The sequence below is a fragment of the Saimiri boliviensis genome, chromosome 17, assembly GCF_048565385.1.
Source record: "Saimiri boliviensis isolate mSaiBol1 chromosome 17, mSaiBol1.pri, whole genome shotgun sequence".
Classification (NCBI taxonomy): domain Eukaryota; kingdom Metazoa; phylum Chordata; class Mammalia; order Primates; family Cebidae; genus Saimiri; species Saimiri boliviensis.
In genome coordinates, this window is record NC_133465.1 from 71,616,406 (window position 1) to 71,629,685 (window position 13,280).

The 13,280-nt window shown below is 67.7% G+C and overlaps 3 protein-coding genes across 16 annotated transcripts in view; 1 reads left to right on the forward strand and 2 right to left on the reverse strand.

The window, feature by feature from the left end:
- The window catches only part of CCDC57 (coiled-coil domain containing 57), a 152,062-nt gene extending 148,675 nt beyond the window's left edge, over positions 1-3,387 (reverse strand). For all 9 annotated transcript variants that reach the window (XR_012514746.1, XM_039476197.2, XM_039476196.2 and 6 more), the window contains exon 1: positions 3,155-3,387. Coding sequence is in view for 8 of the 9 variants with exons in the window: in XM_039476197.2 (XP_039332131.2) it covers positions 3,155-3,311 (157 nt within the window). In the remaining variant the exon portion in view is untranslated. The remainder of the gene's footprint in view (positions 1-3,154) is intronic.
- SLC16A3 (solute carrier family 16 member 3) lies at positions 1,876-11,890 on the forward strand. 6 transcript variants are annotated; one of them, XM_039476203.2, is made up of 5 exons: positions 1,876-1,947; positions 8,312-8,560; positions 9,020-9,163; positions 9,400-10,146; positions 11,116-11,890. In XM_039476203.2, the coding sequence occupies exons 2-5, from the start codon at positions 8,338-8,340 to the stop codon at positions 11,388-11,390; spliced, it is 1,389 nt and encodes a 462-aa protein (XP_039332137.1). In that variant the 5' UTR covers positions 1,876-1,947; positions 8,312-8,337; the 3' UTR covers positions 11,391-11,890. The 6 variants fall into 6 exon arrangements, with proteins under 6 accessions (XP_039332137.1, XP_010340571.1, XP_010340572.1 ...); XM_010342269.3 differs by lacking the exon at positions 1,876-1,947 and adding an exon at positions 2,044-2,456; XM_010342270.3 differs by lacking the exon at positions 1,876-1,947 and adding an exon at positions 3,706-7,995.
- A 223-nt stretch (positions 11,891-12,113) lies between these two features.
- The window catches only part of CSNK1D (casein kinase 1 delta), a 33,030-nt gene continuing 31,863 nt past the window's right edge, over positions 12,114-13,280 (reverse strand). The window contains exon 9 of the mRNA XM_039476204.2: positions 12,114-12,215. Coding sequence (XP_039332138.1) covers positions 12,129-12,215 — 87 coding nt within the window. The 3' untranslated portion in view covers positions 12,114-12,128. The remainder of the gene's footprint in view (positions 12,216-13,280) is intronic.

Consider the following 13,280-nt stretch of genomic DNA (forward strand, 5'->3'; position numbering starts at 1 on the left):
TTTTGGTGGCTTCAGTAGGGGCCCCAAGCCCAGCTGGCAGGCCTGGTGACCCAACAATCTGGGACCAGGAGCGCGGTGCCCCCGCCTGCCCGGCCGGCAGTGGCCCATGGGGTACCCCTTCCCACAGCTGTCCGGGCCGTCCCACGCCCCTCTGCTGCTCTCCCTCACTGCTGTGCCCCCAGCCTCCGTGGAAAGTGACGAATCGCCTGGCGGGAGAAGATGGGAGCACCACCTGCCCTGGGCGGGAGCACGGAACGACCACGTGGGGCGTTCATCCGCGAAGTCCGAAGACCCCTCACCGGGCGGGCGGGAAGCGGGGCTGTGTCCTCACCCCTTGCCCCAGGCCTGGGTGCTGCTCACAGGCACATGCTCTCATCACGTTTTTCGGCTTTTGGCGATGGGGGTGGTTGGGGCCCAGGGAGGGTGGGCTCACGACATTGCTGGACTCGGCGGCCGGAGGGCTGGGCTCCAGGTGGGGACCCCGCAGCGCGCACGGCCTCCGCCGTCCTCTGGAGGGTCCTCCACCGGTACCCACCGCCTCCTCGGTGTGAAGGGGTAACACTGGGCTTCAGGGGCCCCCAGCTCCCCCAGAGGATGTCTCTCCAGGTTCCTGGGCTCCTGCCGTCTTAAGAACGAGCGCGGAGCGCGCGGTGCGCAGGAAATGCCGGACTCAGGGCGTCTGCAGAAAGGAGGCCGCTGCCGAGCGAGGGTCCGCGGAGAAGGGCCCGGGGAGGAAGCGGGCGGCGCCCGGGAGGGGGACCCCGCAGGGAAGTCCCGGCGGAAGGAAGATGGCTCCCACGGAGGGAGCGCTCCCGGAAGGGGCCCAAACGCGGAGCCCCGCGGGGTGTGAAGACGGGGACCCCCGCCTGGGAGGACCCCCACCCTCTCCCAGAGCCCTGGCCGAGGGACGGAGCTCCTCCGCACTTCGCTGGAGTGACTGACTCTCAGCTTCTTCCCGCGCCCGCGAAGTTTAAACGTAAAGCGTTAAATCCCCCGGATGGAGAGACGGGAGGGGGCGCGGCGCTGGGTTCTTGCCCCCGACACGGCGCCCCCCGCGGGCCGGAGAGAGACCAGCTTCCCGCAAAGGCGGGTCCGCGAGGGGCCGGTACCGGGAGGGCCTCCCGCGGGCGGCAGCTGCGTCCTCGGTCCGGGCCAGCAAAGGCCTCGGGCCCCGGCGCCAGAAGCGCCCCGTTATTCCGCGTAACGGGCGGGGAGAAGCGCCCGGGTTCTGGGCCAGCGCCGAGCGGGCGGCTTCGTGGGGCCACCCGGGGAGACGGAAGTTCAGGGAGGGCGAGGCCTCGCCCCGAATCCCGGCAGCACAGGCCGCGCGGCCGCTCCCCGACCCCGGAGAAGCCGCCGCCCACACCGGCCGCGGCCCCGGGGCGGAAGCGGAGGTCCGGACGGGGACAGGTCGGACCCGGGCCCCAGAGCGGAGCGAGGCGCCGGAACCCCACGGGCCGCGCGCACCCCCCAGTCACGGGCTCCGGCGCCGGGCGGCCAGGGGTCGCGCTCCGCTCCGGGCCGGGGTGTTCGGCAGCCTCGGTCTCGGGAGGCGAAGCGGAGGGACGCGAGGGCGCCGCGAGCCTGGACGCCCATCCCGGCGCCGGGGGCAGGCGAGGCCGGGTGGCCCCAGTCGCGGGGCGCGGAGGGGGCGGGTCTGGCCCGGCGAGAAGCGCAGCTCTGGGCCGGGGGCGCCGACGGGGCCGGTTCCGGGTGGGAGCATCTCGGGGCTCGGCGGGGGCTGCGGGCCGCGCCGTCGGGGAGCTGCGGCCCGGGAACCCCTCCGGCGGCGGCGCGGGGTCCGGGCGGGGCGCGCAGGGGCGGCGCCAGGCGGTGACGTGCGCGGGGGACGTGCCGCGCGAGCGACCGGAACACTTAAAGTCGCCCCCGGCGCGGAGCCGGGCGGCAGAGGCGGCAGAGGCGGGCGCGGCGGCCCAGCGGCGGCAGGTAGGCGCGGCCCGGATGCTCGGCGCGCGGGTCGGGGCCCCGGAGCTTCTGAGCCGCCCGGGGCGCCAAGCCAGTGCCTGGCAAGGGGGTGGCCTCCGGGTCCGCGCTCTCACCCCGCCCCAACTTCGCCCGTCAGGACCGGGGGCGCCCGGGGCACGGACTAGGCTTCCCGCCCCCTGCGGCCCCCACCGAGAGCCAGCCGCGCCCCTCCGCGCCCTCGCATCCCTGGCTGCCCAGTCTGGCCTTCCCGGGTCCGGCCCGGCGCCCACCCGTCGGGCGGCTTCAGGGGCTGGGCTCCGGCCCGGAGGTGGCCGCGCCGGCGGCCAAGCCCGGTCCGGGTATAAATAGCTCGGTCCGCGGCGGCGGGGGGCGCGGGCTATATTTGGTGGGGCTGCTGCAGCCCTCCCCGGGGGGGTGGCCTCTCCGAGGGAGTGGGGAGCACGTGCGCTCGGGCCGTGGCGCTTTCCCGGTTCGCGTCACCCTAAACGCCGACCCACGCCCGCCCTCAGGTAATGACTAACAGCCTGCGCCGTGCGCGGAAGTTGGGACTCCTTCTAGAGGCGGGCTGGGCTCCCTGGGTCCCCCCCACCTCCCACCCCTTGGCCCCAGCTCGTGGGAAAACGAGGCACGGCCTTCGTTAGCCTCCCACTTCCTAACCCTCGCCTCAGTCTCCCTGTTCTAAAAGTGGGTTGGTCAGGCGCCTCCTCCGGTGTTGGGCCAGTCAAGGGACAGGGGCCGCAGAGTGGAGGGGAAGCCTTGGCTCTGGCCCGGGCTACCGGGGGTGGCTGGAGTCGGTGAGGAACGACGGGGCAGCGTCGAGCCGCCGTCCCCCGCTCTGTCCTAGAGGCACCGAGCTGCGTGGCCAGGAAGCCTGGGCTGAAAGGGTCCCTCTCCCGGCCAGAGTCAGGCCTGCTGAGCGGGGGAAATGCCAGTTGGCCCCACCCCAGGGCCCAGGGGCTTGTCTACGCTGAGCACAAGGGTGGGTGGCTTTGTGTCTTTTGGGGCTGGGGAGCCCAGGGTCCCAGCTTCACTGCACAGGCCTGGGAAGTCAGGTGGGTGCTGGCCTGAACGCGCTGGGAGGGACAGGACCAGCTCCCCCGGCGTGGTGTGGCGGCCGGGCTGCACTCCCTCGTGGTGGGCAGAAACTGGAGAGGGGCGCTAGGACGCCTGAGGGGTTTCTGCCCCCAGCGAGGCTCTGAGTACTTACGGACACTGTCTTGGCAGGTGCAGGGTCTTTCCCCAGGACTCCGTGGTGTGGACAGAGCTTGGGGTAGGAATCTAGAGGCCTGGTTCCAAGGCAAGCTTGGTAACGACCCCGTGTGACCTTGGGCAGGGCCTGCCATCCAGGCCACCCAGAAAGCCATGTGGCCCCAGTGACCAGAGCGGCGTACTTTACTTTGGCGGGCTGGCTTAGTGGTGGGTCCTGGGGTGACCTGGCCACATGGGGCGGAAAGGCCAGTACCACTCCCTCGAGTGAAGAGCCAAATGTGGTCTACACTCTGGGCCCCAGCGGGGCGCCTTCTGGGCAGAGGCGCAGAGCCATTGGAGGTGCCCGGGCCCTGGCGCAGGGGCGGGGCGGGAGTAGACAGGGCTCGGGGCGTCCTCACGGCGTCTCCTGCCCGAGTCAGCCCCGTCTGTGAAATGGGCCGCTCCAGGCAGCCGCTCGCACAGAACCGCCGGGCCCCTGCCCCGAGACTCGAAATTCACGAGTCAAAGTCCCTGAGCCCCGAGCCGCGCCCACTCGTCCCACCTCTGCAGCAAGTGGAGCCGGCCCCGCCCTGTGGCTTCGAGGCCCGACGCCTGGCGCGGCTCCCAGGCTCCGCTAACCCTGGTGGACCCGCGCGCCGGCAATTACGGTAGCGTCCGGTAGGGCGCCTACTGCGGGCAATACGGCGGCTCCTCCTATGGCGCGGTCACGTCCCCCACGTCCCGCGGCCGGCGGGGCGGGTCCGGGCGGAGCATCCTCCCGTCCCCCTTCTCCCTCCCCGGGTGGGCTCCGCCCAGCCTCCCCCGCAAGCGCCGACCCCTGCCCGCAGAACCGGGAAGCCAGAACCGGTCAGGGGCGCACAGAGGGGCCTGTCCTAGCGAGGGTGGAGCTCTGGGCTCCCCCTCCGCCCCCACCGCCCGCCTTCCTGCCTCCTCCGGGTCACCCCTCCCCACGGGTCCCCACGACGCCTGCTGGGAGGCCACGGCGGGGGAGCCTCCAGACCCGAGTTCCCCTCCAGGCTTGGCTTTCGGACACTGGCTTTAGGGTGGAGGGGTGCACGGGAGTCCAGGGATGGGACGAAGTGTCTTCGCGGAGGGGCGGCCTTGCGGGGTCCGGGAGGCCTCCGAGGTGGGGGAGGGCGGCTCTGGAACAGTTGGTGGCGCCCACCGCCTCCCCACCTCAGTGCGGTGACCTCAGCTTGCAGAGAAGGGGGTTCCAAGCTCTGAGACCCCACAGTGGCAGCTCTGGGATGAAGCCTGCTGTGGCACAGGGCAGCCTCCTTTTTCCGCATGGGACTTGCGCCCAGCAACCCTTGGGGCACCAGCTGGGGGTCTCCTGGCGCTGGCCCTTGGTGGAAGTGGCCGATCTGCAAATGAGGCCTGTGTGTCTGCCCCACCCATCCCTGTGTCATGATGTGAGTGGACACGGTGGCAGGGCACAGGCATGCGCAGGAGTCTGAGATGGGGTACAGGGTCCAGGCCTGGGCAGCCCCTTGTCCAGCGTCCACTCCCTGACAGCCCGGCCCCCTACACCTTTGCAGGCGGCTGGGCCTGGGCCGCAGGGAGGGGCTGGTGCTCCTTCCGTGTTTGCACAAGGGGAAGAAGAACTCACGGAGGCCCCTCCCTGGGTGCAGTGCCCTCCTGCCCTCCCGGCACCCCTTGCCAATCCCGAGCTAGCCAAAGGGTGGGGGAGGGGGCTGCTTCCTTGGTCCTGGGGCGGCTTCCAGGGATCCAGGAAGGAAAGAAATTGCCCTATTCCTGCCCCGCCTCCTGCCTGGGCCACAAAGGCAGGGCCAAGGCCCATCCTTCAAAGGCTGGAGTCAGTTAGGTAACAGGCCACTGCCCTGGGGCTCAGGCCACTGTACAGACCCAGACAACGGGCTGACAGTCCAGCGGAGGCCTCAGCGAGGTGGTGGTGCTGCTCGAAGACCTGAGGACCTAAGCGGGTGAGGGGTCTGCAGGTCCAGGGCGCCCAGTGCTCCCAAGGAGGTGGGCGAGGTTTCTGGAGAGGCCTGGAGGGGGCAGCTGGGCCGCTGGGCTCAGGTTCGGGACCCTCTTTGTATGCATGTTGCCATAGACTCTGCAGGACCTGGCATGGTCTTCCAAGCCTTCCAGGCTGGTGACCCGGCAGTGCAGGGGTCCGACCTGGCAGGAGCCCAGGTCCTGAGGGCTTCATGGCCGAGTCCTGGCCCCAAACCAGGGGTCCTTAAGAGACCCCTGTGCTCTGGACCCTTGAGGGAATTGCTTGCTCATGAGGACTCATGAGACAACGTGGCTCTGGGATGTGGGGGTTTCCTGGGAGGGTCCTCTCCACGCACCCCTGCCCCAGACCTCCCTGCTCAGCTTTAGCAGCCCAGGGTTCTGGGGCCTTCAGGGACCCGCTCTCCAGGCAACACCACCTGGGAGATCAGCTTTCTCAGCCCAGAGGCCAGGTTATTTCTGGGTGGGTTGGCATGCTTCCTGGGGGTGAGGGGCGGGGGGGGGCAAGGCCAGCCTGTAGTGTGTGCCCACGGAGAAGCCAATGCCTGGTGGCTGTGGTGTGGCTCCAGGCAGGGCAGTCCCAGGGCTGTCCTTGGAACACCAGCCGGCCCGCACCTGGGTCCGTCGTGATGCTGGGGTTATCCTGGGAGGCAGGGACTGTGGACTGTCGTTCCGTGCCCCTTCCCCTACTGCACCTCCTGTGGAATCCTCTCCCACAAGCTGTGTGGGCAGACGGCAGGCCGGAGTGGGAACTCGTGGGGCCATTTCATTCTGGGTGACTGGCACTCCAGGCTGGGTGAGGGCAGACGATACTGCCAGGCTGTGGTCTGGAAGCTTCTTGTCCAAACGCCTCATCTCCTTGACACAGAAGATGGCCCTCCCCACGTGAGCGTCACGTGGAAGCCACAAGCTCCTCAGGTCCCAGAACATGCTGTGCTCTCCCAGCCAGTGAGTCCTGGCACTGCCCCAACGGTCTGCCAGCCCTCCTTGACCCTAGTCCAGGGGGCACCACATATCCCGAGGGCGGCTGTCATCTCCCGCCTCCCCACGCGCCCTCGTCTGTCTCCTGAGGACGCTGGCGGGCATCGAACACTGGGTTTGCCTGCGTCCCCTGCCCCGCCGGTACAGCCCAGGTAGACTCAGAGACCCCGGTGCCCGTTTTTGGAGGGGACCCTGGGGTATGCAGAATTTGACTGTTCCTGTTTGTTGTATATACATTTCCTTCCTTGGCCTTGCATGGTCCGTTTGATGTATTTTAAAAAGTGTAAACCCACAGTCCCAAACAAGCTGGGACCCTGAGGCCGTCAATCCCTCCCGTCTCCCCCATGGCCCACATTCTGCATCCTGTTCCTGTTTCATTCCTCAAGTGCATGTATTTTTAGCATCTCGTCGTTACCTTGCTATGTAGTGTCATCTTAGGGACCTTTGAAACTTAATGCCGGTATGAGCAGGACCTGCCCTGCTGCCGAGGGACCCCAGGCACGGTGGTGGGGGCATCCGGCGCCCAGGTCCAGGCAGAGGAAGAAGGTGCTCCTGGGTTTCCCAGAAAAGGACCCAAGGCCTTGGCCCCGGGGAGCCAGCGCAGGCTCTGGGGTGAGCCTCGGGGAGGCCGCGTCTGCCTTATCGTCCAGCCGCAGCTGGCTCCCCTCGTCAAGCCGCATTTCCCAGTGACAGCGACTGCGTGGAACACTTGGGGAGCCCTTAAAGACCATGCTCAGACCTCTGAAGCAGGGACTCCCAGGGGCACAGCGCCTGCGGTGGGGCCGGTCCGGCAGGCTGGATGCGGGGAGGGCCCAGAGGGGGAGCAGGCGCAGCACTGACACTCACCCAGCAAAGGTCTTGCCCTTGTGCGGCTCCTGCCTCTAGTTAGGTGTCGGCGTTAGAGGCAAAGGCAGGCCGTCCACATGGGACCCACCAGGTTAGGGGTGTGTGGACACGCTTGCAGGAGGAATCCAAGGAAACGGGGCGGGGGGTGGTGGTGGTGGAGCCCCAAAGATTGTGTCTCAGGCGGTCGTGAGCTTGCACCGAAGGCCTGCTGCTGCCTCCTGGGGCGCTGGTTCACAGTATGGCCCCAGGAGGGAGAAGCCAAGCTGGCTGGACTAGACCACTCAAGGCCTTGGGTTGCAGTCCCTGGTGACGAGGGAGACAGGTGACTTCTGGGTAGGGCGGCGCATGAAGATGGAAGTCTGGCCCTGGGTTCCAGCTTTACTCTTCCCCCAAACGAGCTAAGCTCCTGGAGTTTACAAAAGGGATGCCAGCTTCAGACGTCGTGGGGGCTGGTGTGGTTTGCTCTGGTGGGATGGATGGAAGCCTCCCTGGCCCCCGCCTCCCCTGGAGGCTCCAGACATTCCTGAGTTCAGGCTGCAGCCTGTGGGTCCCTCCAGGCGGAGGTGGGGTGAGCCTCTTCCCACTGGAGGAGTCGCTGAGCAAGCACACTGGGGGAGGCAAGGGGGCCTCGAGGGACACGATGCTAGCTCTGCCCCCACTTCCCCACCCCACCTACCCTAATGCTGCAGCCCCTGTGCTTCTCAATTGTCTCCTCCAGCCAGGTGCCCAGCCTCCCACAGCCAGCAACTGCCCCCTTCCTCTTGGTGCAGGCTCCACTGAAGCCAAAGCGGGCCCTTGGGGGCAGAGGAGCCAGGGCAAGGCACACTCCACCTAGATTTAGGGAGAGGCCGGGAGGACACCGCCTCCAGAGGCCCCAGGGCAAGCTTGGTGCTGGGGACTGAAGGGGCAGGCTGCTGCCAGAATCATAGTGTGCGTGGCCCCTGCCCAGCACGGGTCGGCCAGGAGAACGAGCCAGGGCAGAAATGACGGCCAGGCCCATGTTCCTGCCGGGAGCTGCTCATCCCGGGAGGTAATGTGAGTCCTGGCTGAGCCCAAAAAAGCCACTGCCCTTTAGAACCAGCTGTGGGTGCAGGAGGCAGTGCAGAGGGAGGTGGGTGGACTGGGATCCCCAATTGCTGGCCTCCCTGCAAACCCTCCTGCCTGCACCGAGCAGCAGGTCAGGGGGCCACTAGTGTGGGTGCTGGGCAGCTGCCCCACAGCTGAGCTCCTGGGGCGTCTGGCCCAGGTGCCAGCCCCAGATGTGTGGCAACCAGCTCGCGTCCTTCCCCTGCCGGGCTGCAGTTGGGGCTGGTAACCCGGGCAGCCCGAGTCAGCCTGCTTTCTCTCTCAGGTGAGGCGGAACCAGCCCTCCTGGCCATGGGAGGGGCTGTGGTGGACGAGGGCCCCACGGGCGTCAAGGCCCCCGACGGCGGCTGGGGCTGGGCCGTGCTCCTGGGCTGCTTTGTTATCACGGGCTTCTCCTACGCCTTCCCCAAGGCTGTCAGTGTCTTCTTCAAGGAGCTGATTCGGGAGTTTGGGATCGGCTACAGCGACACAGCCTGGATCTCCTCCATCCTGCTGGCCATGCTCTACGGGACAGGTGAGGGCGGCCTCCCGCTGGCCCCCCCACCCCCGGGCTCTACTGGCAGATCCTGCCGGGCACAGGAGTCCACGTGCGGCTGGGCTTGGCACAGCGCCTTCCACCCGCTCCCCAGGGAACCCTGGAGGGAAGCCCTTGGGGCTGGGATCCTGCTGGGCAGCGGCTTCTCCGTGGGGCCAGCCCAGAAAGGGTGAAGTCCGTCCTGGCCCCCGTCCAAACGGGTCGGCCGTATTTATAGACAGTCCAAGAGCACGGCGCTCGCGAGAGCCGTTCTTGAAAAGAGGCTGTTCCTGACTGCGGGACCAGTGGGGCCCAGCGGGCAGTGCTCGTGTTATCGGCTCTGCGCGCGGGGAGCCAGCCACACGGTGCCCGTGGCACCCCGCCGAGGGAGGGGCGGCGTGGGCAGGGCAGGCCGGCTGCAGGCCCGGGCCCGCCCCCCTGAGCTGCCGCCCCCCGCAGGCCCGCTCTGCAGCGTGTGTGTGAACCGCTTTGGCTGCCGGCCCGTCATGCTTGTGGGCGGCCTCTTCGCGTCCCTGGGCATGGTGGCTGCGTCCTTCTGCGGGAGCATCATCCAGGTCTACCTCACCGCCGGAGTCATCACTGGTGCGCGCGGCCGCGGGGCCGGGAGGGGCGGGGCTGGGCCCTCGCGCCGCCTGTCCCGGTCTCTGGAGGGCAGCAGGGCAGGTGGCCGCGGGGCGCCTGGCTCCGCCGCACCGGCTCCTCCTCGAGGGTGTGGGTGGCAGGGGCTCCGCACAGCGGGAGCCCTGGGGGCAGAGGCGAGGGTCCCGGGCTCCGGGGGCCGCCCTGGGGGTGCACTCACCCCCTTCCCTTTCCTCCAGGGTTGGGTCTGGCGCTCAACTTCCAGCCCTCGCTGATCATGCTGAACCACTACTTCAGCCAGCGCCGTCCCATGGCCAACGGGCTGGCGGCGGCGGGCAGCCCCGTCTTCCTGTGCGCCCTGAGCCCGCTGGGGCAGCTGCTGCAGGACCGCTACGGCTGGCGGGGCGGCTTCCTCATCCTGGGCGGCCTGCTGCTCAACTGCTGCGTGTGCGCCGCGCTCATGCGGCCGCTGGCGGCGGGGGGCTCGGGGCCGCGGCGACCCTCCCGGCGCCTGCTGGACCTGAGCGTGTTCCGGGACCGCGGCTTCGTGCTGTACGCGGCGGCGACCTCGGTCATGGTGCTGGGGCTCTTCGTGCCGCCCGTGTTCGTGGTGAGCTACGCCAAGGATCTGGGCGTGCCCGACACCCAGGCCGCCTTCCTCCTCACCGTCCTGGGCTTCATCGACATCTTCGCGCGGCCGGCCGCGGGCTTCGTGGCGGGGCTCCGGAAGGTGCGGCCCTACTCCGTCTACCTCTTCAGCTTCTCCATATTCTTCAACGGGCTCGCGGACCTGGCGGGCTCCACGGCGGGCGACTACGGCGGCCTGGTGGTCTTCTGCATCTTCTTCGGCATCTCTTACGGCATGGTGGGGGCCCTGCAGTTCGAGGTGCTCATGGCCATCGTGGGCACCCACAAGTTTTCCAGCGCCATCGGCCTGGTGCTGCTGCTGGAGGCGGTGGCCGTGCTCATCGGGCCCCCGTCCGGAGGTGAGCGCGGGGCCCTCGGGCGGTTCCCACGCCTGCCTTCCGGCCAGAGGCTCCCTGCGCACCCCTCGGCTGCCGTGGGGCTCGGTGCTGGAGGGGGGCGCACTGTGCCGGACCGAGCCTGATTCTGCCGGGGCCAGCAGGTCCCCATTAGGAGTTAGGGGCTCAGCCCGGCAGTGTACCCCCCGCAGACAGGGCGACCAGGGGCTGGGCCCAGGTGTGGCGGGGCTCCTCCAGGCTCTTGTCTGCAGAGGGTCCGGCCTCTGGTTATGTGTCAGCGTTAGAGGCAAAGGCAGGCTGTCCACGTGGGACCCACCAGGTGAGGGGGCTGCGGACAGGCTTGCAGGAGGAATCCAAGGAAAGGGGGTGCGGGTGGAGCCCCAAAGATCGTGTCTCGGGCAGCAGTTTCGGGCAACCCGCAGCTGGTTTTTGCATTTTGGGGACTTTCCTTTTTGAAGGCTGACTGACCTAACACGAGGGAACTGAGTTCTGACTAGAGGACCCTCACCCAGGCTCTGGCTGCCTGGCAAGGGAGGGTCCTGAGCTTGGGGGTGGGGGCGGCGGCAAGGCCTCACCACCTGACTCCTGTCTCGGGGTCCGAGGTAGCCGGGAAACAGGGCTGGTGCTGAACGAAGCAGGGCTTCTGGGGCTGCTAAGTGGAAGCCTCGGGGGGTCTGGGGACCAGCGTGACTCCTACCACCTACCAAGGCCCAAACTCCACTCAAAGCCGCTTCTGTTTTTAGTCTCTTAAGTCTTGGCTTCCCTGGGGAGGCGGGAGGGAGGCTGAGGTGCCCCCAGCAGGAACACATGGAGGGAAGAGAGCGCTTCCTGGTTCCAGGAGCTGGGAGGCACACAGGGTGGCCCGTGTGTGCTACAGACACCCAGGAGACACCGGCTTGGGTGGGGCCCTGGGCGCCCGGGGACAGCTGCACCCGCACAGGAGCGGCTGGGACTGACAGGGTCTTCCTGCAGGCAAGCTCCTGGACGCCACCCACGTCTACAAGTACGTGTTCCTGCTGGCGGGGGCCGAGGTGGTCACCTCCTCCCTGATTTTGCTGCTGGGCAACTTACTCTGCATCAGGAAGAAGCCCAAGGAGCCACAGCCTGAGGCAGCAGCCACGGAGGACGAGAAGCTCCACAAGCCCCCCGCAGATGCGGGGGTGGACTCGAGGGAAGTGGAACATTTCCTGAAGGCCGAGCCTGAGAAAAACGGGGAGGTGGTTCACACCCCAGAAACCAGTGTCTGAGTGGCTGGGAGGGGCCGGCAAGCAGCGGGAGGAGGTACGGAGGCTGGCAACGCTTGCTATTTATTTTACAAACAGGACTGGCTCAGGCAGGGCCACGCTGGGCTCTGGCTGCCAGCTTAGCAGATCGTCGCCCGATCAGCGTTTTGCAGGGGGAGGTGGCGGGGCAGGAACTGTGTCATTCCAGAGTGGACCTGCGGTGAAGCCTCGAGGTTACAAGGCATCCACAACAGGGGCCCTGCCTGCTGCTCCCAAATGGCCTGCGGCCACTATTGTGCTCAAGGACCTAGAAACCCATGCCGCAAGATGAGATGACTTGAATCCAAGGGTGGGCTGCGGACAGGCTGGTGGGGCAGGTGCTGTGTGGGGCCCTCCAGCCCATCCTACCCTGGGTTCTCACGTGCGGCCTGTACCCACCCTTCAGTGTCTTGGGGATAGCTTCTGCCACCCCTGGAAGGTGAAAATAAACGTGCGTGTGGGTGGTGTGTCAGGACGGTCCTCTAGGCGTGTGTGGTTTTGCTGTGTGGCCTGACTCTGCGCCCCGAATCTCGGGTCTGCTGATGGCCTGGTTCCTACAGTGGCTCTGTCCTCACCAGCTTTCCCTGCAGCAGCAGTGTTCATGGGGGGGGGGGGGGGGAAGCAGACACTGTGTGGCTTATCCTGAGCACCTAACACCCACCTGCCCTCGTGGCCAGCAGTGGCCTGCGTGGCTGGGAGCCCGGTCAGAGGCCGCCGGGGCCCTCAGTAGGTGCGTCGCGGGCGCTGGGGACGGCAGCGGGTGCCCTGGCGGGCCGCATGCAGCCGGAGAGACGCCACATCCCTGCTCCTCTGCAATGAAAAGCAAGCGAAAGTGCACGTCTCAGGCCCAGCTGCCCCATCTGCCCCTGGCCTTGCCCAGCTGGGCTTGAGCTCTTGCAACCCAGACTCCCGCCTGCAGCCTCAGGGCAGTGGAGGTCCCCACCTGGGCGCAGGCAGTGCTGGCAGCTGCAGGGATCACGGCGGAGCTCTGCACAGCCAGGGCCATGTGTCTCCAGAGTCCGCCAGCCCCACCCAGACGCTGAAGGGAGCAGGAGGAGGTGGGAGCAGGCAGCCTGGGTCTCGGAGGACACATGCCTTCCTTGGCTGGCCTTCCCATGTTGGGGCCCCAGGGAGGCTGCTCAGACCCGGGGGCACCCCCTCTGGACCTGGCTGTCCCTGGTTCTGCTGGGCTTATGAAGGAACTGGCAGGGAGGTCATGGGCCAGGTAGGGGGTGCCCGTTCCTGGGACCCCGTGTCCAGGTATCTCGGGCCCTCACCCTCCCCTGGGCGGGATGCGGGCCCTCCATCTCAACTCTCACCCCTGATGTGCCTCACTCTGGTCCCCACACCCAGAGCACACAGCAGTGCCGCTGCCGGAGAGACGTGCCTGAGGGACACTGCTCAGTGATTCAGGAGAGGTCCAGATGTGGAAAGGTCACCATGCTCGGCTGGGGTCCCTGCACTGTAGGGTGGGCTGAGTGGGTGTGAGTTCTGCCACCCCCTTCTTCGGCTGATGCCTTTATGGGAGACAAGCCACTGGGCAGTGGGTCTGGTCTGACCCGGCAGGTGTGAGCGAGGGGGAAGGAGGCCTGGAGCCCACTGGGGGAAGCTGGGGACAGAGCTACCTCCAACCCTGGGGACAGATTCTGGTGCCCAAAGTGGCTCAGGTCTAAGGTGCTATGAAGACCCCCCGACCAGACACACATTTACCCAGAACCCACTGCTACATGGGGGCCGGGGTGGGGGCCACAGACATCGTCATGTGACCCCAGATCAGTGGGAGGAGGGGAGGTGCCCACCTGGCTGGGCCTTCCCTGAGAACAACCCTGGAACGGATGTGTGCAGGGCCCATGCGGGGGAGGGGATGGGGGCACA

Bases quoted from the DNA above. Each gene is read 5' to 3' on its own strand.
- SLC16A3 (XM_039476203.2), top strand. From the start codon at position 8,338: ATGGGAGGGGCTGTGGTGGACGAGGGCCCCACGGGCGTCAAGGCCCCC. The intron at 8,561-9,019 runs GTGAGGGCGGCC...CGCCCCCCGCAG, and splicing joins GGCCATGCTCTACGGGACAG to GCCCGCTCTGCAGCGTGTGT. The intron at 10,147-11,115 runs GTGAGCGCGGGG...GTCTTCCTGCAG, and splicing joins CATCGGGCCCCCGTCCGGAG to GCAAGCTCCTGGACGCCACC.